The sequence below is a fragment of the Hakea prostrata genome, chromosome 3 (genome assembly GCF_041222555.1).
Source record: "Hakea prostrata isolate BN-2017 chromosome 3, UWA_Hpros_2, whole genome shotgun sequence".
In the NCBI taxonomy this organism is placed as follows: Eukaryota; Viridiplantae; Streptophyta; class Magnoliopsida; order Proteales; family Proteaceae; genus Hakea; species Hakea prostrata.
Window position 1 is genome coordinate 71343346 of NC_142602.1, and position 25282 is coordinate 71368627.

Here is a 25282-nt window from a genome sequence, read left to right on the forward strand (position 1 = left end):
TGTAATTGCATATATATGAAGGGGTCTCTTTTGAGAATTCAAAGATTTATAGGGGTTTATATGGAATTATCAATATTTTTAGGGGGATATCTGTAATTATCCATATTTTAGGGGGCTATATATATATATATATATATATATATATATATATATATATATATATATTCAGGGGTCCATATGCAATTATACATATTTCCAGGGGTCTAATTACAATTTTGCATATTATCTATTTGTGATTTCTCATATATTCAAGGGTCTCTTTGTTCTCGACATTTCAGTTGTTTTGAAAGGGTGAAGACTGAAGGACTGTAGACATTTTTTAGGCATGGCAACCACTGATGGTACTACTACCTCCACTAGCTCCAAACATTACCCCACTCTTCATCTTCTTTCGGTAAGGTTTGATGGAACAAATTATTTGATTTGGTCTCGATCTACCTACTTAACTATTGCCGGAGGAGGACTTGTTGGACACATTACGGGCGCCACTATCAAACCTACCACCACTGGTGTTTTACAGGATAAATGGATCTCAAATGACTCTTATTATGTCATTCTTTTTGAATTCCATGAATTCAAATATTGCTCGTGGATACTATTACTTGATATTGCAGCCCAAATCAAGAAAGCTACTACTGAAACACATGGACAATTGGGGAATGATGCACATGTTTATGAGCTACGGAAGAAGCTTCATGAGACTACGCAAAAGGAATTGACTGTGGCCCAATATTATGTTGAGTTGCGATCTCTTTGGCAGGAATTGGATCATTATAATCCGGATGATGTGGCTACTTATAGGAAGCATGTTGATAAGATTCGGGTATATGACTTCTTGGCAGGTTTGAATGTAGAATATGATCAGATCAGAGTACAAGTATTGAGTCGTTCTCCCATTCCTACACTACAACAGTTTTATGCCCTTGTTTAGTGTGAGGAAAGCCGTCGATTAGCCATGCTTCATTCTCCTATTATGAAGAAATCAGTCTTATAGTCTGTTAGCACTAAGTCTGATTTGGCTAAGGAGATTGTTAAGTGTGAGCACTGTCACAAACCATATCATACCAATGCCAATTGTTGGAAGCTGCATGGGAAACCCACAAATTTTGAGCAAAAAAGGGCACAAAAAAAAGGGAAAATCGAAGGCTAATCTTTCTAAGACAGTTTCCACAACACCCTTTGCAGACATTGGCTTTTCACAATAGGAGTTAGCTACTCTATGATTGATTTTGCAGTCTTTTACTACCGGTACAGCCTTTACCACTGCTTCCTCTACTACCCATACCAAGTCCTACCTTGCTACTTTAGGTAAAACTTTTACAGGCTTCCATGTTTCTTCACTTTTTGCTCCTTGGATCATTTATACAGGAGCTACAGATCATATGATAGGTTTATCCTCATTTTTCTTAAATTATTCTTCAACTTCTAGAAAGGATAAAGTTCGAATTGCTATTGCTCTTATTCTTCTATTGCTGGAAAAGGGACCATTCAACATTCTCCATCACTTTCTATGTTTAAAGTTTTACATGTCCCCTCTTTCTCTACTAACTTGCTTTCTATCAACAGTCTTACACATGATTTGAATTGTAAAGTGACATTTTTCCCATCTTACTGTGTCTTCCAAGATCTGGTCACGAGGAAGGAGATTGGACGTGGTAAACTAGACTATAAACTTTATTTGCTCTAGTTGATTGGAGGATCTACTTCTGCTCTGACTACATCTTCTAATTAGGTCCATTTGGTAATATCAGACCTTCATCAGTGGCATTGTAGGCTAGGTCACCCCCCTCTAGGAATTCTTAAGAAAGTATTTCCGAACTTAGTTTTTTCTTGTAACAAGGATGAATTTTTTTGTGAAGCCTGCATTTTTGCGAAACAAACTCGTTTTACTTATTTACCTTCTCTACATTATAGAAAATCTATTCCTTTTGTGCTAATTCATACTGATGTGTGGGCCCCCTGCCGACGTGTGTTTATTACTGGCCATAAGTACTTTGTGACTTTTATTGATTGTCACTCATTTTACATAGATTTATCTTTTAAAACAAAAAAAAATGAGGTTTTTTTTTTTATGTTTTCGTGATTTTCATAATATGATTAAACTTAGTTCAATGCCATTGTGAAGATCCTTCGTAGTGACAATGGCACAAAGTATATTAATAGTGAATTCCAGAGATATCTCTCTGACTTTAGCATAATACACCAGACCAATAGTGTTGATACGGCTGCCCAAAATGGGGTTGCTGAAAGGAAGAATCAACAACTTTTAAAGATAGCTCATTTTATGATTGCTGTGAATGTCCCTGACTAAATTGGAGTGATACTATACTCAGTGCTTCTTACCTTATGAATAGGATGCCCAGTAGGATACTTGGTTTTAAATGTCCTAATGAGATTCTCCAGGGAGCCTCCTTTTTGTTATTCCCCCAAAGATTTTTGGATGTGTGTGTTATGCCGGAATCACAGCCCACCAAAGTAGCTGGCTCCCCGCAGCCGACGTTGCATATTGATGGGGTATTCTGCTACTAAAAAATGGTACAAATGTTATCATCCTCATTCCAGGAAAACCATTGTATCCATGGATGTAATTTTTAATGAGTGTTGCCTTTACTATACACCTCTCAAAGGGGAGAGTCCTAGAGGAGAAGTGTTCTTTCCAACTTTAGACCTTCCTATCACACACCAACACAACTTAAGAGTTCAAGAAGAGTTTATTGACCAGGGGGAGACTTCGGCTAGTATACCTGAGGACTCTAGTTCTCCCCCTTCGTTTTCTGAACCATGTGAAGAACATGGTTAGGCGGAGACCACTCCTGTGAGGCACACTATTGAGGTCTTTCAAAACCAGATTAATTAGAATAAGGAGGTGCAAACTTATCAAAGGAAGAATTACAATCGTCCAAAGCAGTTGGAGAAAGGTGACACGTTACTACTTTAATATCCTGCACTAAAATCAGATTCTAGTGTTCCCCCTGAGGTATCTTCTTCTGATCTTCCTATTGTTATTAGAAAAGGAGTCAAATCTTGTACTTAACATCCCATAGCTAAATATGTTTCTTATGACTCTTTGTCTGACTCTTATTGTGCTTTTATATCATCTCTATAATCTATATCTATTCCTAAAAGTTGGCATGAAGCCTATGCTGATAAGAGATGGAAGGCAGCTATGGTAGAGGAAATGCAGGCAATGAAGAAAAATGATACTTGGTAGCTGGTTACACTTCCTTCAAGAAAAAAACCTGTGGGCTACAAATGGGTGTTTATGATTAAACAAAATATGGATGGATCAGTCAACAAGTTGAAAGCTAGACTAGTTGCAAAGGGGTTTAACCCAGACCTATGGGATTGATTATCAGGTGACTTTTGCCCTTGTTGCAAAACTGAACACTGTCAGAATTCTGCTGTCTGTAGCTATGAACAAAGACTGGAACTTGCACCAACTAGACATAAAGAATGCCTTCTTACATGGAGAGTTAGAGAAAAAAATCTATATGGAAATCCCACATGGTTTCTCCAATGATAATACTGCTAGGAATGTTTGTCGATTAAAGAGAACAATTTTGGGTTAAAACAATCTCCTAGATGCTGGTTTGGATGCCTCTTGAAGGCGATGACTTCTATTGGGTACAAGCAAAGCAATGTTGATCATACACTGTTTGTCAAGAAGTCAGGTACTAATATCACACTTCTCATTGTTTATGTGGACGATATTGTCATCATAGGGAATGATGGTGAGGAAATTATAAGGTTGAAGGACTTTTTTGGCAAAGAGTTTGAGATTAAAGATTTAGGGAAGTTATAGTACTTCTTAGGGATTGAGGTGGCTCGATCAAAGAAGGGTATATACCTATACCAAAAAAGTATGTCCTTGATTTGATTTGTAAAGCTGTTAATACTCTTATTGAAGCTGGAGCTAAACTTAAAGAAAAAGAGGGAGAGCCAATGGACAAAGGAAGATACCAAAGGCTGGTAGGGAAGCTTATTTACTTGTCTCACACTAGGCTAGACATCACTTATGTCGTGGGGATAGTAAGCCAATTCATGCATGATCCATATTTAGCTAATATGATGGATGTTACCAGAATATTGTAATATTTGAAGGGAACTCCTGGAAAAGGAATACTTTTGTCACCCATTAATAATCTAAGAGTAGAAGCATACACTGATGCAGACTGGGCTGGATCTCCTGACAGGAAGTCAATTTCAAGTTACTATACCTTTGTTGGGGGTAATCTAGTTACTTGGAGAAGTAAAAAACAAAATGTGGTAGCTTTACCCAGTACTGAAGCTGAATATAGAGCTATAGTTCGTGGAATTTTTGAGCTACTATGGTTGATAGGCTTGCTAGAAGATATTGGAGTCCAAGTTCCAAACCCTATGAGGCTATATTGTGACAACAATGTTGCCATTAGTATTGCCAATAACCCTGTACATCATGATCGAACTAAACACATTGAAATTGACAGGTTTTCTGTCAAAGGAAAGCTGGAACAAGGGCTCATCTGCATGCCTTTTGTGAGGTATGGAGACCAAGTGGTAGATATTTTCACTGAGGGTTTGAAGGAAAGAAATTTCCTTCCTATTGTAGGCAAGTTGGGCATGACTAACATCTACGCCTCAACTTGACGGGGAATGTTGGTTGAGTCCTACTAGGAGTCCAACTCTATTAGAGTTTTAGTTGATGTAATTTTCTAATTTTTTATTACCTAAATAAGGGTATTTATGTAATAGTATTCTTTCCACTTCATTATAATTCTATAAACAGAGGGCTTGAGATCACATTGAAAAATTCAAGCCATTCTACCAACATTGTGTTTCTCAACACCCCTCACCTTGTTTATGGTTTCAATTCTATCTAACTGATGTTCCAAGTGCGGGATGTTGAACTCCAAATCCACCCAACTTCCCTTGTTATGAGAGTATGCGTCTGTGACCAAGTAGAATGGCTTAATTCCCAAATTGGCCCCATACAGTCTTTAATTAGTCCTCCACAAGGTAGCGGGTCGACATAGGAATACCTGACAGTTGTCACAGGCTCACAGCATCGACCGACTGTATCGACTGCCTTGCTTGCTGACATCAAACTTTTCCAGGATTTGGGGCCTTTCCTCCCCATTTTCAGTGGGCTTCCCAATGAGTGTTCCTCACTGCTTTGAGGTGTTTCTGAGGTAGTCTCCCACCTAATTACCCCCTTAATCTCGCCTTACAATTTGGGTTCCATTTCACCTAGCTGTTGGGTTATAACACCAATCCCTACCCCATCCCTACTAAAAGACCCTTCCATTCACATCAGTAGGTCCCGCTATGCCCCTGAAACATGCAGGAACCACCAATAGAGAAACCCCCCATAATTTCCCACTTCCTTGCATTGATGATTCCATCAATGGATCCATTCATGGCTAGCTTCAATAAAAATTACACAGGGTGATAGAGGGAAGAATGATGTACCTTGTGCTGAGGTTTTCTTGGCAGGAATACAACCTTCAACCTCCAATATGGACAGCCAACACCTTGACTTGAAGCTTCTCTCTCCTTCTCTCTCCCTCACAGCTCTATGCTGAGTTTGATGAACTAAATGGCCTCCCCTTCATAGTATGGTTACCCTCAAGGTGCTAGTGTCTGTTTTAGTGATTTTTACCTTACCTTTTTACTATCGACCTGGTGGTCTTGGCAGTCGATGGGTTATCGACTCGCTGGTCAAGCTGCCAGTAAGTGGGTTCTTATAGGTTTCTTGTGGGTCCCCATACCTTCCCTTAACCATCCTTACCATTCTTTTACCCATTCCAATATTTACCCTTCTTCTCTTGCTGGGTTTGTGATCCTCTGGCTAGTTCTAGGGTGGGCTTTCATAGAGAGTATCCCCCCTTTAGAGTCACTGATTCCCATCAGTCCCCTAGCTGGTCCTTACCTTTTAAGTAGACTAGGATGGGGGATATCACAAAGACACTCACACGAGACAGGATTTACATTGTTCACCCGAAGGCAATGTCCATGGCTGAGCTGAGATGGTTTCACTATTAGGTAAGAACAGCATATAACTCTAATCATTTTCTACCGCTCTCAATTTTTTAGAGTCTATATATATAGATAGAGGAACCCTACTTCAGAAAAAGATCAAAATGCCCAAAACAATGAAACAGGACCTCCAAAGAGTTTGGGCCCAGAACAAGTCATTTTGAAGAGCTTGAGATTCTGAAAATGACCCATTGCATACCTGGCGGTAGTCTAAGTTAACATCGAAAAATGATGAGCCAGGCACGTTTAGGCTCCAAAATGAGCCCCCAGAACATTTTACATGATGAAAATTTGTCTTCACCAAAACAGTTCTCAAGTGTTGAGGTTTGTGTGTTATGTTCATCTTAATAAATGACCTTTTCATCTGTTTCGATATTAGCTCCCATTTTCAGATGTTACCTCATTGCCATATTTAGAGCAGCCCAAAGAACATGCATATTGTTGTTAGTTGTTACTTAAGGTTTGAGTTTGTCTATTTTGTCTTCCTTGTAGACCCTTGTGGTGCCTCCTCATCCCTCCCCACCCATGTTTTCTCTTGTATGTGTGCCTTTTCCCCCCTTCTTGGGTTTGTATTCACCCAAAAAATAAATGAGCCAAAACAAAGCTTGACCCAGTGCACTTAAATGTATCTTTTGTTGACTATTCAGCTTTTATTGAAGTGTGTAAGCGTTATCATCCTTCCTCCTGAAGGCTGCCTCTCTCAATGGATGCTTTCTTTAAGTCCATTCCTTTCTTTTCTCCTCCTCCTCATCCTCTTAAGGGGCAGCACAATGGAAGTGGCAAGCTGCTAATGATGCCATGATGCCATCCTTTTTCTATCTTCACATGCCTATTCCTTGTTTATATTGGGAAATAGAAAGAAGTAGGTGCTTTTACCATTGATGCTACCAATATAAAAGAGGTTGTTTTTTTTTTTTTTTTTTTTATAAAATGGTGAATGCTTCAAGGGAATGGAAGGAAGACCTACCAAGAGTCCTCTTGGGTTCCTTAGCCTGAGCTTCATATTCCTCTCTAGTGATAGGCTAGTACCTTTTCTCCTCTATTTTGGTTAGGTATTCCTATTGTTACTCAAAAGAGGAAGAGAACTACTACTAATTCCATTGCCAGATTTGTCACTTATGATGCTATTTATCCTACAAGTATAGCCTTTTCTAGTTCTCTTCCTTCCTCCTCCAGTCCAGAAGTGTCATTGAAATTGTGTCTAACCCAAAGTGGAAGAAGGCATGTCTGAGAAACTGATGGCTCTTGAGAAAAATGGTACTGAACTCCTGTTGCCCTTACTAGTGGGATAATTCTGGTTGGATGCAAATCTTGGTTTATGCAATTAAGCAGTGATGAGCGATCAGATGGTACCGTGGAGAGATATAGGGCTCGCTTGGTGACCAAAAGGTGCAACCAAGTGTATTGTATTGCATAGTTGTCAAGGGGTTTTCTAGGCACAATTTTCATAGCTGATAGCCATAAGGCAGTCCTACACCATATACAACCTTTAAAAGGCAATCGCCTTACCATGCCTTACTACGCTTTATATATATATATATATATATGTATATTGAGATTTCATTTACTGAATTATGGTTTGTATGTAAATAGGTTATAACATACATCAGCTAATGGGGTCATATAGTTGGGAAACTCAAATGTTGTCATTCAAGCTAGGTTTTTCATGCCTCACAAGGGGCTAAAACCTGAAGCGAAGGCTCAACCTTTCTACCGCAGCCACATGCGGCACTGGCAGCCAGCTCCAATGAGACTTCTTCGCAGGCGATATCAGTTTCAGCCGATCAAGTTTTTTGTTTTTGTTTTCGGTTTTTTTTTCCTCCGTAAGTTTTTCATCAGTATGAATCACGGAAGACTTCTTCTTTTTTCTTCTTGCAACTCCTCCTCTGACAACTATGACCGAAGTCACCCAACATGTATTTCATATTTTCATATCGTTTTGTTGTATTTTTGGTGGCTTCTTTTTATTTTATTTTATTTTTTTTAGTCAATCAGACATTCATGTGTAAAAGATAAATGATAAACAAAAACGGCAACTTCTTTTCCTGCCACTCCTACTTTGATGGTGATGCCTTCTTTTCTTGTTTCTTCTCCTACGACTTCAGTCACTTCACTGATCAGATGTATGAAACCATGTGCACAAGTTTCATGAATGTATTCCATAATTATCTTCATCAGAAAATCCTTCAGTCAGCTTCTTTTGCTTTTTGCTGGCAGCTTCATCTTCTTCATCTCTGGCCATATTTTTTCCCTGCCTTCTATTTTACTAACGTATTAGTATTCTTTTTTCCCCCCAATCAACTAACATTTGGGCTATAAAGTGTCAGGACAAATTCTTTGTCTATATTTATCCAGGACCTAGGGAATTACTATATATGTTTTTTGGTCTATTGGATGACTTAAGATAGCTTTATGTTAGTTTTTAATTATATAATACATGATATATTTTTGGTAAACGGAAGTGTACGGGATATACACATAAAATGTCACTTAAAGCACCTTGATCACCTCAGAAGCGCCTAGGCAGCTGCCTCACCGCTAAGCACCTTGCATTGCCTCGTTGCCATGACAACTATGTGGCATTGACTACCAAGAGATATTTGTTCATGTGGCCAACCACAAATCCATCAAAGTTCTTTGATCATTGACAGCCAATGGATATTACAAAGTAGATGTGAAGGGTGTCTTTCTCCATGGTGACTTAGAAAAAGAAGTTTATATGTGGCCTCTACCTGATGTTGATTTTCCTTCAGCAGGAGAGAAAGTTTGCCCAAAAAAAAAAAAAAACAGTTTATAGCCTCAAACAGTCTCCTAGCTTGATTTCAGCAGTTCAGGCAAGCCTTTTTTGAGGATTGGGTATTCCCGGAGTGACAGTACTTTATTTGTCTGACGAGGAAATGGTATGGTCTCGGCTGTCATAATTTATGTTGATGACATTGTTGTGATTAGGAATGACTATGTTGAGATAAGTAGATTTAGATCAAACCTGGACCAACAGTTTGTGATTAAAGACTTTGGATTCTAGTAGTACATTTTAGAAATTAAAGTGCCAATATCAAAGATAGGAATTAATATTTGTTTGAGAAAGTTTGTAATGGATCCATTGAGAAACTGAAATATTGTGGTGTAAACCAGCAAGCTCTCCCATTGATCAAAACATTAAACTTGGTGAAGATTGTGGTTCTGCTCTTAATTATGCGAGGAAGTACTACAGATTGCTTGGCAAAATGACCCATCTCTCCTTGACTTGACCAGACATCACCTACATAGTGAGAGTTGTTAGTCAGTCATGCACGCTCCCAAGAGTGAACAATTGATCATCAGCCATCAGGTAGTTGAAATCTTCTCTAGGAAGAGGTCTTCTTTGTTCTAAGCTTGACCATTTGAGGATAGAGGGTGATACTGTTGTAATTGTTGTGGAATGGCTTATTGATCCATGATCTCAAGCCCTCTATTTATAATTAAAGTGGAAAGTAGACTATTACAAGGAATAGAATTTTACATTAATACAAACTCTAATTTAACTCCTATACAAACTCTAATTGGACTCCTAGTAGAATCCTACACTCCCCCTCAAGTTGAGGCATAGATATTAGTCATGCCCAACTTGCCTATAATAGGAAGGAAATCTCTTTCTTTCAAACCCTTAGTGAAAACATCTGCTACTTGGTCTCTAGATCTTACAAAAGGCATGCAGATAAGCCCTTGTTCCAACTTTCCTTTGACAAAAAACCTGTCAATTTCAATGTGCTTAGTTCGATCATGTTGCACTGGATTATTAGCAATTCAAATAGCAGCCTTGTTGTCACAATATTGTCTCATAGGGTTTGGAACTTAGACTCCAATATCTTGCAGCAAGCCTTTCAATCATAGTAGCTCACAAACTCCATGAACCATAGCTCTATATTCAGCTTCGGTACTAGATAAAGCTACCACATTCTGTTTCTTACTTTTCCAAGTAACTAAATTACCTCCAACAATGGTACAGTAACCTGAAATTGACTTCCTGTTTGGAGATCCATCCCAGTCTGCATCAGTGTATGCTTCTACTTTTAGATTATCGGTGGGTGACAGAAGTATTCCTTTTCTAGGAGTTCCCTTCAAATACTGTAGTATTCTGGTAACAGTCTTCATATGGATTATGCATGAATTGGCTCACTATCCTTACAGCATAAGTGATGTCTGGCCTGATGTGGGACAAGTAAATAAGCTTCCCTACCAACCTTTGGTATCTTCCTTTGTCCACTGGTTCTCCCTCTTTTTCTTTAAGTTTAGCTCCAGCTTCAATAGGGGTATCAACTGCTTTACACCCCAACATTCCCACTTCTGATAATAAATCTAGGACATACTTTCTTTGGGATAGAAATATACCTTTCTTTGATCGAGCCACCTCAATCCCTAAGAAATACTGTAACTTCCCTAGATCTTTAATTTCAAACTCTCTGCCAAGAAAGTCGTTCAACTTTTGAATTTCTTCACCATCATTCCCTGTGATGACAATATCGTCTGCATAAACAATGAGAAGTGTGATGTTAGTACCTGACTTCTTGACAAATAGTGTATGATCAACATTGCTTTGCTTGTACCCAATAGAAGTCATTGCCTTCAGAAGGCGTCCAAACCAGCATCTAGGAGACTGTTTTAACCCATAAATTGACCTCTTCAATCGACAGGCTTTCCCTGCAATATTGTCATCGGAGAAACCATGTGGGATTTCCATATAGACCTCTTCTGCTAACTCCCCATGTAAGAAAGCATTATTTACGTCTAGTTGGTGCAAGTTCCAGTGTTTGTTCACAACTACAGACAACAGAACTCTAACAGTATTTAGTTTCGCAATAGGGGCAAAGGTTTCCTGATAATCAATCCCATAGGTCTAGGTAAACCCCTTTGCAACTAGTTTGGCTTTCAACTTGTTGACTGATCCATCCATATTTTGTTTAACCACAAATACCCATTTGCAGCCTACTGGTTTTTTTTTCTGGAGGAAGTGTAACCAACTCCCAAGTGTCATTTTTCTTTATTGCCTGCATTTCCTTTACCATAGTTGCCTTCCATCTCTTATCAGCATAGGCTTCCTGCCAACTTTTAGGAATAGATACAGATGACAGAGAGGATATAAAAGCACGGTATGAGTTAGACAAAGAGTTATAAGAAACATATTTAGCTATGGGATGTTGAGTATAAGATCTGACCCCTTTTCTAACAGCAATAGGAAGATTGGAAGAAGATACCTCAGTAGAATCTGATTCTGGAGCAGGAGACTGAAGTGGTAATGTATTACCTTCTCCACCTGCTTTAGCGGGTTGTATTTCTTTCTTTGATAAGTCTGCACCTCCTTATTCTGGTCAATCTGGTTTTGAAAGACCCCAACAGTGTGTCTCACAGGAGTGGTCTCCCCCTGGCTAGGTTCTTCACATGGTTTAGAAATCGAAGGGGGAGGATTAGAGTCCTCATGTATACTGGCCGAAGTCTCCCCCTGGTCAGGAAACTCTTCTAGGACTCTTAAGTTGTGTTGGTGTGTGATAGGAAGATCTAGAGTCGGAAAGAACACCTCTCCTCCAAGACTCTCCCCCTGGAGAGGTGTATAGTAAGGGCAAAACTTATGAAAAAGTACATCCATGGATACAATGGTTTTCTTGGAGGGAGGATGATAACATTTGTACCCTTTCTGAGTAGCAGAATACCCCAAAAATATGCAGCGTAGGCCGCAAGGGGGCCAGCTTACTCTGGTGGGCTGTGATTTTGGCATAACACACGCATCCAAAAACCTTTGGGGGAATAACAAAAGAATAGGCTCCCTGAAGAATCTCATTAGGACATTTAAAACCAAGTATCCTATTGAGCATCATATTCATAAGGTAAGAAGCAGTGAGAATAGCATCACTCTAGTATTGGTCAAGGACATTCATAGTAATCATAATGGAACGGGCTATCTCTAAGAGATGCCGATTCTTCCTTTCGGCAACCCCATTTTGGGCAGCCGTATCAACGCAACTGGTCTGATGTCTTATGCCGAGTCCAGAGAGATATCTTTAAAATTCACCATCAATATACTATGTGCCATTGTCACTGCGAAGGATCTTCACAGTGGCATTGAACTGAGTTTTAATCATATTATGAAAGTCACGGAAACATCGGAAAACCTCTTCTTTTTTTTTTGTTTTAAAAGATAAATCCATGTAGAACGAGAGTGACAATCAATAAAAGTAACAAAGTACCTATGGCCAGTAATAGATACACGTCGGCAGGGACCCCACACATCAGTATGAATTAGCATAAAAGGTATAGGTTTTCTATTATGAAGAGAAGGTAAATAAGTAGAACGAGTCTGCTTCGCAAAAATGCAGGCTTCACAAAAAAATATATTCTCATTACAAGAAGAAACCAAATCAGGGAATATTTTCTTAAGAGTTCCTAGAGGGGGGTGACCTAACCTACGATGCCACTGATGAAGGTCTGATATTACCGAATGGACCAGATTAGAAGATGTAGTCAAAGTAGACGCAGATTCTCCAATCGGCTCGAGCAAATAAAGTCCATTGTCTAGTTTACCACGTCCAATCTCCTTCCCCGTGACCAAATCCTGGAAGACACAGTAAGATGGGAAAAAAGTCACTTTACAATTCAAGTCATGTGTAAGACTATTGATAGAAAGCAAGTTAGTAGAGAAAGAGGGAACATGTAGAACTTTAGACAAAGAAAGTGATGGAGAATGCTGAATGGTCCCTTTTCCAGCAATGGAAGAATAGGAGCCATCAGCAATTCGAACTTTATCCTTTCTAGAAGTTGGAGAATATTGTAAGAAAGAGGAGGATAAACCTGTCATATGATCTGTGGCACCTATATCAATGATCCAAGGAGTAGAAACTGAAGAAGCTTGAAAGCTTGTAAAAGTTTTACCAAAAGTAGCAAGGTAGGAGTTGGTATGGGTAGGAGAGGAAGTAGTGATCGAGGCTGTACCGGCAGTAGAAGACTGCAGAATACGTCACAAAGTGGCGAACTCCTCTTGTGAAAAACCAACGTCTGAAGAGGGTGTGGTGGAAACTATCTCAGAAAGATTAGCCTTTGGTTTTCCCTTTCTTTGTGCTCGTTTTTGCTCAAAATCAGCAGGCTTCCCATGCAGTTTCCAACAATTTGCCTTGGTATGATATGGTTTGTGACAGTGCTCACATTTGACAATCTCCTTAGCCGGATCAGATTTAGTGCGAAAAGCTGTAAAGCTGATTTCTCCATAATAGGAGTATGAAGCATGGCTAATTGACGACTTTCCTCACACTAAACAAGAGCATAAGACTGTTCTAGTGTAGGAAAGGGAGAACGACTTAAGACTTGCACTCTGATCTGATCGTACTCCACGTTCAAACCTGCCAAGAAGTCATATACTCGAATCTTATCAATGTGCTTCTTATACGTCGCCACATCATCTGGATCAGTGGGGTGATAATCCCCATAATGATCCAACTCTTGCCAAAGAGATCGCAACTCAGCATAATAGTGGGCCATAGTCAGTTCCTTTTGGGTAGTCTTATGAAGCTTCTTTCGTAGCTCATAAACCTGTGCATCATTCCCCAACTGTCCATATGTTTCAGTAGTAGCCTTCCAGATTTAGGCAGCAGTATCAAGTAAAAGATATCCACGGGCAATATTTGGAGTCATGGAATTCAAGAGAAATGACATAATAAGAGAGTCATTCAAGATCCATTTATCCTGTGAAACGCCTATGGTAATAGGTTTGATAGTGGTGCCCGTAATGTGTCCAACAAGTCCTCTTCCAGCAATAGTCAAGTAAGCAAATTGGGACCAAATCAAATAATTTGTCCCATCAAATCTTACCGAAAGAGGATGAAGAGTGTGGTAATGTTTGGAGCCAGTGGGAGCAGGAGTATCATCAATAGTTGTCATGTTGACAAAATTATTTGTAGTTCTTCAGTCTTCACCCTTTCGAAGTAATAGAAATGTCGCAGAATGCAATAGTCAAACAACTCAAACAGTTCTACCTTTTTTTTTTTTCTCTCTCTCTCTCTCTCTCTCTCTCTCTCTCTCTCTCTCTCTCTCTTTAACAGAATAGTAGATTAGAAGAAGAAAAAATAATAATAATATGGTTCGGTCAAAGAGAACCAAAATATGGTCTAAATTTGGTTTGGGAATTTAAAAAAAAGAAAAATCTGGTTCAGCCAAAGGACTGGTCTGGTTTAGTGAGGCGATGGGCTTAAAGGGATTTCATCATTGTCCCTAACAAATCGCAAATCACAGAGAACGGCAGAAAATTGCAGAGGCGATGATGATCAAAAAAGGGATGGTGTACTTGGGACAATGATGGTGATGGCAGAGGCGATGGATCGATGGTGAAAGCAAATTGCAGTCTCATTGGAAAACAACTCATAGTCCTTGGAAGCTAGAAGCAGATCGATGGACTTTCTCCTCCTTTTTTTTCTTTTTGTTTCTTTGGTCGATGGCAGAAGCAGCGATGAGAGCAGCACCAGTAGCAGCGATGATAGCAGCACCAGTAGCAGCGGTGGAAGCAGCAGGGTTCTTGAAGATAGCAGCAGCGGTAGCGGTGGTATCAGCAGGGTTCCTCTTCTCTTCTTCTTTCCCTCCTTTTTCTTGTTCTTGCAGTGGCAGATTTCTGTCCAAAACTGAAGAATCAATAGGTGCAGAAAATTTTTGAATTTGAATTTCTGCGATAGTTGCAGAAAAAAACCTGCGATGGTTGTTGAAAAATTTCTGCAATTGTTGTAGAAGAAAGAACTCTACGATGGTATTACAGTTGCAGAAAATTCCTGCAATGGTTGCAGAAAATTCTGCAACTGTGATGGGTTTTATGGAAGGAAAAAAAGAATTGAAGAAGATCAATCGAAACTTAGGCTCTGATGCCATGTTGTAATTGTTGTGGAATGGCTTATTGATCCATGATCTCAAGCCCTCTATTTATAATTAAGTGGAAAGTAGACTATTACAAGGAATAGAATTTTACATGAATACAAACTATAATTTAACTCTTATACAAACTCTAATTGGACTCCTAGTAGAATCCTACAGATACTAATGTTGGTCTGGCTAGCGTTTTGTCTAATGAAAGATCTACATCTGGTTATTCCAGGTAGTAATCGGTTACGTGGAGTAAAAAACAGCCAGTTGTAGCTGATCCATTGCTGGAGCAGAGTTTAGAAATATGGCTCATGGAATGTGTGAACTGATATGGTTTATGCTGTTGATTCAAGAGTTGGGGTTTCATAGAAAGGAACCTGTGCTGCTCTGTTGTGATAACAAGGCTATAAGCAATGTTCATAATCTTGTGCAAGATGACCACCGTACACTTTCATGTAAAAAGACACTTCATCAAATAATAATTGGATTTGGGTTATATTTGTACTCCCTTCGTAAAGACAGGTGATCAAATGCTAGGTATCTTTACAAAGGGTCTTTCATTCCTAACCATTTGAGTACACTCTTATGCAAGCTGTGAATACATGACATCTATTCTCCAGCTTGTGGGGTAAGGAATTCATGGTTTAAAGGGTACCTTGGGCACTAACTTATTATAAGTCATCGTATGTTGTATTTTCCCTTTCTGCTGTTACCTCCCTTGGCTGGCCCATGAAATATCAAGGTTGCTGTTAATGTATGAAATAGGAAAGAGAGGTTTACAGATGTCAATTCCTCTTTTCATTCTTTCTTCTTCTCTCAGTGGTTGCATAACTCTTGTTCCTTTACCTGAACTGATTCATTCTGACTTCTAACTGTTGTTTCTTGCATACGAGCTATATTAGTACTTCATCTGATTATATCTATCAATTCCAAACTCTTTCTTGGCTACATCTCAGAATTTTATTGTTATTTTACGCTTCCCACCCAGATGTGGCTTTGGTTTCCAAAAGAAAATAAGGTGCCCCAACTTGGCCAAATAACAGTCCAAGTCAGTTTTTTGAACCACCAAGTTGGCCTCCAAAACTGAGTTATCAAAACATGATGCTTTTGTTCTAGCTTCTTTACCCATTCTAATCCATGAAATACTAGCCAACTTGTGAGTTGTAACCACAACTGAGATTCAATGTGGTGCCTCACTTACAAATGATGCGCTAGCAAACCCTTGCTTATTTTTCACTATATCCAGGTCATATTACAGCGTGTCCCTTCGTGGGGATGCCCTAGCATTAGGTCGGAAATAATGAAGTATCTACAGAAAGGAAGTCTCATGTACAATGCATTGACTTACCCTCTTTTCACTGTGAAGGTATAATCACTTCCACCAAAAATATTTTTGATTCAGTTGGCTCCATTATTGACACCATTTTATTTACTGAAGCTATGTAAATTTGGTTGAAATCCATGAAATATTTTCTTTTATGCCATGACTAGAATCGGGATAGTTCATTGTCTTCGCAGTGGTCCATCAGATTTTTCTTTTGTGTGGTGAAATATGAGGTAGCAGGTTAACCATTCATTAGTTATATCTTACTAATCACTCCCACACCACCAAGAGCACTTCTCATGAAACATATGATGCTATAGTTCTAGTTGCATTTGATTACATGGTTATGACGGCTCTTCAATTTATGTCATCAGTATATGAACATTGCAGAAGAAGAAAAGAAAACTGGCTGCTTCTCTCCTCGGGTTGATGACCATTTTAATGGCTCGCAAATTAATAAAGAACTGCATCTCTTAAATTATCCTCCACATTCTTCCACCAGTTCTCAGGCAGACTGCTACTCGAACAGTTTTTCCACATGCAAGGACACTGAAGCAACTGAAAAGATAGCCAGTGAAGAACAAAATCAGGCTGCAAGTTGGAAGCAGATTTCGGTCGGTGATGTACTATGTGTTGCATGCAAACAATTACTCTTTCAACCTGTAGTTCTTAACTGTGGCCATGGTACTCTCTTGAATTTTAGTTCTTCGTGGAAACTACTATCAAGATGCACTGCATTGGGAAATCCAAATTCACTTTGATGTTTCTTTCTTGGCAGTATACTGTGAATCCTGCATTCTTACTCCTAGGGTTGAATTGCTTAGATGTCAAGTTTGTGAAAGTATCCATCCAAAAGGGTTGCCAAAAATATGTCGGGAGCTTAATCATTTCTTGGAAGGACAATTCCCCAAAGAATATGAGCTGAGGAAAGAGGCAGTTTGTTCTTGTCAAAGTGGAAGTGCATCAGCCTGTATGTTTCTACTGTGTAATCCGGTTTATTTCTTTATTATTGATTAATATGATTTCAATTTGAATGATTAGCTCTATGTGGATGTATTGTTCGTATATGTTTTTGTTCTTGGTAATTTTGAAATTCACATTAATTAACTGCAAGCAACAACTGAATAAATGTTTTCAGAGGTCCTGGTTGTTTTGGAAGAAAGGTTCGTACATGCCAGGTTTAAAATTATTCGAACCAGGTGTGGTATAGATTGTATTGTGTCATATTAGAGAGATGCAAATATGTTTCAGATTGGTGCGCTGTTCTTTAGTTGATCTGTAGGTTTGAAGGTCCTTTGTATTCGAGATCTGAGAAGTTTCTCTTCTTCTCTGTTCGACATTCTCAGAGGTTCTTTTTGTAGTGATCTGTGAGATTTGCTCTTTCTTGCTTCATAGCAGAATACTGCGATCCTTATGAAGTTTCTCTGATCTGGTTTTTTTCTTTCTCTGTGCAAAGTGTCTTGCATTGTTTTTTGTTCTTTGTGTGATTTGTTCTTATTGGTTGAGTTCTCCTTGGAGTTCAATTCTGTTAGAGTTTTAGTTCATGTAATTTTCTATTTCTTGTTACCCAAGTAAGGGTATTTATGTAATAGTTGTCTTTTCACCTTCTTATAAATAAAGGGCTTGAGATCACACTGATCTATTAAGCCATTCTATCATAATCGATTGTCCCAACATGGTATCACAGCCAAAGATCGATTAGGGCTGAAGAAAGAAGAAGAAAATAAAATCGATTTTCTCTTTCTCTCTCTCTCTCAATTCAGCATCCACCATTGCTGCTGCTACTACCCCCTCCCACAGCCCATTGCTGACCTGAAATCACTGTCGCCAGATCTTCCTCTCCATCACAATCTCTCTCTCTCTCTCAATATAGCAACCACCATCACCACTGCTACTACCCTCCCACAGCCCATCGCTGACCTGCTACCTTCATCACCTGAAACCTGAAAACCATAAAACCAGAAAACCTGAAACTTCTTCTTCCAGCAAATTTTCCCTATTTTCTACCTTACCATCATTGCAATCTTCGTCTTAACCAGCAGCACCCATTGCCTGTTACCTTCTACCCCCCCACAACCCATTGCTGACCTGCTACCTTCGTCGCCTGAGAGCTGAAAAACAGAAAACTAGAAAACCAGAAATTCTTCTTCTTCCAGCAGAAAAATCCACATGGACCTAACCAAACCATGTCATGTTTCTTTCCTTTCTAACCTACGGTTCTAGTAGCCCCAAAAGAGAAAGAAATAACAAGAAAAAATACATACGAATGTTCCAGGTGTCTCTTTTGTAAATTTGAATATTTTCAGGGACTATTTGGTAATTTGCATATAGTTAGGGGCTGATTTGTAAATTTTCATATTCACAGGGACCTATTGTAATTTCCCATATGTATAGGGACTTATTGTATTTTTACATATCTTTAGGGGTCTGTTTGTGATTTCACATATCTTCAAGGGTCTATCTATGATTTTCATTACTTTAGGGCCTCTTTCTTCACACACACACACACAAAAAAAGAGAAGAAGAAGAAGAAGAAGAAGAAGAAAGAAGAAAAGGGAAAATGGTGTTACTTACCTTATGCACTGTTTGAGTCCTATAATTCCCTAGATTTGTTTAGGGGGTTTGGTTATTCCATTCTGCAACGTTTTAGTTGTTTCGAAAGGGTGTAATTGAAGAACTGCAGACAGTTTTTTTGGCATGGCAACCACCGATGGTACTACTACCTCCACTAGCTCCGAACATTACCCCACTCTTCATCCTCTTTCGGTAAGATTTGATGAAACCAATTATTTGATCTGGTCTCGATCTGCCTACTTGACTATTACCGAAAGAGAACTTGTTGGACACATTACCGGTGCCACTATCAAACCTACCACCACAGGCGTTTCACAAGATAAATGGATCTCGACTGACATTCTTATTATGTCATTGCTTTTGAATTCCATGAATCCAAATATTGCCCGTGGATACCTATTACTTGATACTCAGTCCAAATCTGGAAGGATAATACTGAAAACATGGATAGTTAGGAAATGAGCATAGGTTTATGAGCTACAGAAGAAGCTTCATGAGACTACCCAAAAATAATTGACTGTGGCCCAATATTTTGCTGATTTGCAATATCCTTGACAGGAGTTGGATCATTATAGGGATTATCACCCCACTAATCCCGATGATATGACTACTTATAGGAAGCACGTTGATAAGATTCGGGTATATGACTTCTTGGTAGGTTTGAATGTGGAGCATAATTAGATTAGAGTGCAAGTATTGAGTCATTCTTCCTTTCCTACACTAGAACAGTCTTATACCCTTGTTCAGTGTGAGGACAACCGTCGATTGGCCATGCTTCATTCTCCTATTGTGGAAAAATCAGCCTTATAGTCTATAAGCACTAAATCTAATTCGGCCAAAGAGATTGTCAAGTGTGAGCACTGTCACAAACCATATCATACCAAAGCCAATTGTTGGAAGCTCCATGGGAAGCCTGCTGATTTTGAGCAACAAAGGGCACAAAGAAGAAAAAAACCGAAATCTAATCTTTCTGAGGCGGTTTCCAAAACACCCTCTGCAGACGTTGGTTTTTCACAGGAGGAGTTAGCTACTCTGCAATGTATTCTGCAATCTTCTACTATTGGTACAACCTCTATTACTGCTTCCTCCACTACCCATACGGCCTTACCAACTCCTACCTTTCTACTCGAGGTAAAACTTGTAAAGGCTTCCATGTTTCTTCAATTTCTGCTCCTTGGATCATTGATACAGGAGCCATAGATCATTTGATAGGTTCATCCTCCTTTTTCTAACATTATTCTCTAACTCCCGAAAAAGATAAAGTTTGAATTGCTGATGGCTCCTATTCTTCCATTGCTGGAAAAGGGACCATTCAACATTCTCCATCACTTTCTTTGTCTAAAGTTGTACATGTTCCCACTTCCCTTTTTCTCTACTAACTTGCTCTCTATGAGTAGCTTTACACGACTTGAATTGTAAAGTGAATTTTTTCCCATTTTATTGTGTCTTCTAAGATCTTGTAACGGGGAAGGAGATTGGATGTGGTAAACTAGACAATGGCCTTTATTTGCTGGAGCTGATTGGAGAATCTACTTCTAATTTGACTACATCTTCTAATCAGGTCCATTCGGTAATATCAGACCTTCATCAGTGGCATCGTAGGCTAGGTCACCCCCCTCTAGGAACTCTTAAGAAAGTATTTCTGAACTTAGTTTCTTCTTGTAACAAGGATGAATTTTTTTATGAAGCCTGCATTTTTGTAGAACAGACTTGTTTTACTTATTTAACTTCTCTACATAATAGAAAATCTATTCCTTTTATACTAATTCATATTGATGTGTGGGGGCCCAGCCGACGGGTGTCTATTACTAGCCATAAGTACTTTGTTACTTTTATTGATTGTCATTCTCGTTCTACATGGATTTATCTTTTAAGATAAAAAAATAAGGTTTTTCGATGTTTTCATGATTTTTATAATATGATTAAGAATCAGTTCAATGTCACTGTGAAGATCCTTTGTAGTGACAATGGCACAAAGTATATTAATTGTGAATTTCAAAGATATCTCTCTAACTCTGGCATAATACATCAGACCAGTTGTATTGATACGGCTGCCCAAAATGGGGTTGCTGAAAGGCAAGCTTGACGTGAAAAGGGTTTAGAACCCATGATTGAGTTGGGATTGGTGGATTAATATTGTTGGAAGGGTTGGAGAAATCCTGAATTGTGTTTGAAGGACATAGCAGGAGCTCTATTTAAATTGAAAACTTACCAAATACAAAACAAACTAAGTCTTCCTAGTGTGGGAATCTTACAAGAAAAATAAGATATCCTAAAAGATCCTAGTAAATCTATCCTTAATAAGAAAGTACAAAAATAGAAAGTAAATTTAGAAAATACATCTACTACCATCGGTTCTGTCTTACAACACTCCCCCTCAACTTGGAGCATAGATATTTATCATGCCCAACATTCCAATAATACCATTAAAGACCTTGGTGCTTAAGCTCTTTGTAAGGATTTTTAGTATAGCCCCAAACTGGGTCTTAACCATATTGTGGAAATTTTGGAAATAGGAGAACACATCACTTTTTTATGCAAGAGATAAACCCAAGTAGTGCGGTTGCAACAATCAATGAATGTAACAAACCAACGATGGCCAGATATAGACACAGTTCGAGAAGGACCCATACATCAAAGTGAATAACAGAAAACTGACTTTACTTCTATTATCTGAAATGGGATAGATATGTCTTGTTTGCGTGGCTAAAATACAAGCATCACAGCGAAAACCATTCAAATGACACTTTTTAACCAAATCAAGAAAGAATCTATACAAAATTGATAATTGAATGTGGCCAAGACGATTATGCCAAGTAATAAAGACACTAATGCAAGAGAGGATGATGCAGAAGCTATAGAAAGAGCTGATGGAGAATCAGCATCATCTAATAGGTAGAGCCCCTCCAATTTACCACTGCTAATTGTTAGTCAATTTTCCAGGAGGGATTAATAGAATTGACATTGTGACAATCGAAAATACCTCTAGAAGGCTAGGAACCAGAGGGAGGAAACAATATATGCAACACTTGCAGTGGGAGTTAAACCGGAAGAGGATCCGTCAAGTCTAGTCATCAACTAACGAAAAAGATTCTAGATGTCGTCTATGGAAGTAGGTGTTGGAGTACTCTATATGTTTGGAATAGCCTGATTTGCAGATACTTGATTGTTGTTCCTATTGCCACTCTTTCCTCCTCCACGAGAACTAGTTGGACGTCCATGTAGTTTCCAACGTTTATCCTTTGTATGGTGTTCCTTCCCACAATACTCACACTTCATAGGAGGTCGAGAGTTACCAAAACTAGGCCTAGGATTACTAGAACCAGCAGCTAATGTAGACCTATCAGGAGTCTGTGTAGGTACCATAGCTATCCATCGACTGTCCTTTGTATCTACAATGGCATAGGCTTGAGCCAAAGAAGGGAAAGGCTATCTAGAAATGATCTATGCGCAAATTTTATCAAATTCTATATTCAATCTTGCTAAAAAATCATAAACTCTCTATTTGTCTTCCCACTACTGATAGGCAATAGCATTTTCAGCATTCTTCGGTGTAAACTTCCCATAGAAATCTAAAGTTTGATAATATCCCTGAAGAGTGTTATAGTACTGAGAAAGAGTAAGGTCCTTCTGCTACAACTGATTGATTTTTCGTCCAATTTCAAAGCACTGTGCATCATTGCCTACCTTAGAGTATGTATCCTTAGCAACTTTCCAAATAGTTGTTGCATCAGAAAGGAGGAGATAACTGTCTGTTATACTTGATTCAATGGATTTGATGAGAAAACCCATGACCGATCATTCATTTGTGTACCACTTGGAAAGTTGCAGACCAGTTGTGGAAGGTTTGGTAGAAGTTCCATTAAGATGGCCAGTAAGACCACGAGTTCCAATAATAAGGGAAACTGAACAAGACCATTTAAGATAATTTGTCCCATTGAGTTTCACAGTGGTAATTTGAAGTAGAGAAAACTCACGATCCCTATGAATGGAAGACATGGGAGACTCTTCAGATGTACTAGACAAGGGAGATGTGGGATCGGCCATCGCATGAAAAAATCACTCAAAAATTACAAACAGCTCCCTAGAACCATTCGAATTTACAAACAGATCCTAAAACTATTCAAATTTACAAAACAACCTTGGATATATCAGAATTTACAAACAGCTCCCTAGAACTATTCAAATTTACAAAACAACCCTGGAAATATCATAATTTAAAATTGTTGAAGTATACGTAAATTTGGGATTTTTACTGTTCACGTTACTGTTCACGTGAACAATATTATGCTATTGTTTTTATTCTATTTTCTATTTCTAATGTGGGAGTCTTGCTACATAAGTTTTGGCAGTTTTTAGAAAGCATAGTTTTTATTTTGGTGGTAGTTTCTATTTTCAAAACTTTCTATTTTAGGAGTTAGGAATTTACTAAAACTGTAATTTTTTGTTTCCTTTTTCTAAAGGACAATTACTTGTCTCTTAAGTTGTATTAGATTCATTAGAAGCTATAAATAAAAGGGCTCTGTGATTCTAGACTCTTTAGCTAAGAATCACAAGCCTTTTCTATTGGTTCTTCATCTCTCTTCTCTTCTTCTTCTTCTCTCTTTTCTCTGTTCAAGTTCAACTGCTATTTTAATTATTTAAAGCTTGTTTTCTAACAAAAATATGCTCGATCAGGTCTAGATGTGGATTGGGATGGTGGTTGGGTTTAGAATGATGGAGGTGATGGGGACTGGGATGGTGGCTGTGGTTTAGAATAATGGAGGCAATGGGGACATGGAATTTAACCTCGCTCTAATACCATGTGAAATCTTGAGAGAATCCTGACTTATTTCCTGTGTGACATAGCAGGGCTTTATTTATAATAATAGTTATGAATGAGCAAGTACATTGTTCCCCGATGTGAGACTAAAAAACATAAACAATAAAGACTCTCTAATAGACCAAACTCCTAACTGAATTCAACTTATGACTTACATATGACTTACAGTTTCCTACTAAACTTTAGGCTTAATTAGGTAAGAGTTATGAGTCATATTTCCTTTTGTAACTCTATTTCAGTTTATTATTAATATGTACTTGCTGGTACAGTAGAATATACAGATTCTATCCCCCAATCCTGTTCTCCAATCATTCTCTCTCCTTCTCCCTCAATCTCTGTCTTCTTCTCTTTACCAAGTATTTGTTACAAATCTTGGGATTGTTTACAGAATTTATGTAGCTCGCATGCTTTATGATAATGGAGCAAATTAAATGTTCTTAATGCAGAGATCTCTGAATGATACAAAGGCAAAATGTCCTCTTATTATTAAATTCAAGGTGTTATTGTGTAGAGATCTGAGAATTAGCATACTTTCTCTTCATTATACCCAATCTCTTCCCTGGATTTTCATCTTGTCCATTTTTGACAAGGAATGGACAGATTCATTTCCTTATAGATGAGTGACACATTGTCCATAGGTCACATCAAAGGGTTGAGGTTAGATTGAGAAAATGGAATGTTTTTTATTTTAATTTAATCTCGACCCTTTGATGTGACATATGGACATATGTTACTCATCCATAAGGAATCCTTGTCAGAAATGGATAGGTTAAAATTCCTCTCTTCTCCTACAAATCTTAAAGTGCAGTCCTATATTAGATTCCTGAGCTTGATACAAATCATATTTGTATTCTACTTAAATTCCTCCTCTGTAGAGCTTGCCTTTGCGGTGCATCCTGCCATTGTGAGAGTTCAAAAAAGAAAGTCATTTTTGAGTGACTTTGTCCTCCTTCGTCAAACCAAGGACCAGTATCTTCTGTTGTCATCAGTGATTGTGTATTTAAGGTCCTAACTCAACTGCTGGACTTCTTCTTTGTTAAGCCTGATGCAGAGCTCCCTGAGGTGGGATCTTGAATTTTTTGACAAATCAGATGACATATAAAATTTTAGGTTGGATACATACTGTTCCCACAAAGGTTGTCGTAGACTCGTAGTTTGATCTAAGCTAGTACATTTCATTTGTTTTTCAATTTCTTTGTGGTAAATAATAGTTTATATTCCAATTCTAACTTCCTAGTAGCTTCTGATTACTAATAATTTCAAAAAGCCCCCCCTGCACACTACCCCCCCCCCCCCCCCCCCCCCAAAAAAAAAAAAAAAAAAAAGAAAAGAAAAGAAAAGAAAAGCCCCCACCCCGAATAAATAAATAAAGGTTCTCGTGAGTTGTGACTATTACTTGAAGAAATCAACTTTTAAACAGAGAGCATAATACAAGAATAAAAAAAATTGTCCAATTTTATTATAAGTCGACCTCTTAATATCTGGAAACACTTACCAAAAACCCATAGGTCATGATCACAGCTCAGAGGTTGCTGGAAATAATGGTAGGTGACATCACAATGCCATCTGTGCATAGCCAAAAAAATCTCATCGCTTGTGGTCTATCTATATGCTGCTGCTAGACTTTGGCTCAAATGCATTTGGTATTTACATGATTCCCCTTTGGTTTTACACCT

At 38.5% G+C, this 25282-nt stretch overlaps 1 protein-coding gene across 4 annotated transcripts in view; it reads left to right on the top strand.

Annotated features, from left to right (window-relative positions):
- Positions 1–25282, top strand: part of LOC149022956 (E3 ubiquitin-protein ligase PRT1-like) — a 101766-nt gene that overhangs the window by 45499 nt on the left and 30985 nt on the right. For all 4 annotated transcript variants that reach the window (XM_089150847.1, XM_089150848.1, XM_089150846.1 and 1 more), the window contains exons 4-5: positions 16601–16894; positions 16989–17180. In XM_089150847.1, the coding sequence (XP_089006973.1) occupies positions 16601–16894; positions 16989–17180 (486 nt within the window). The remainder of the gene's footprint in view (positions 1–16600; positions 16895–16988; positions 17181–25282) is intronic.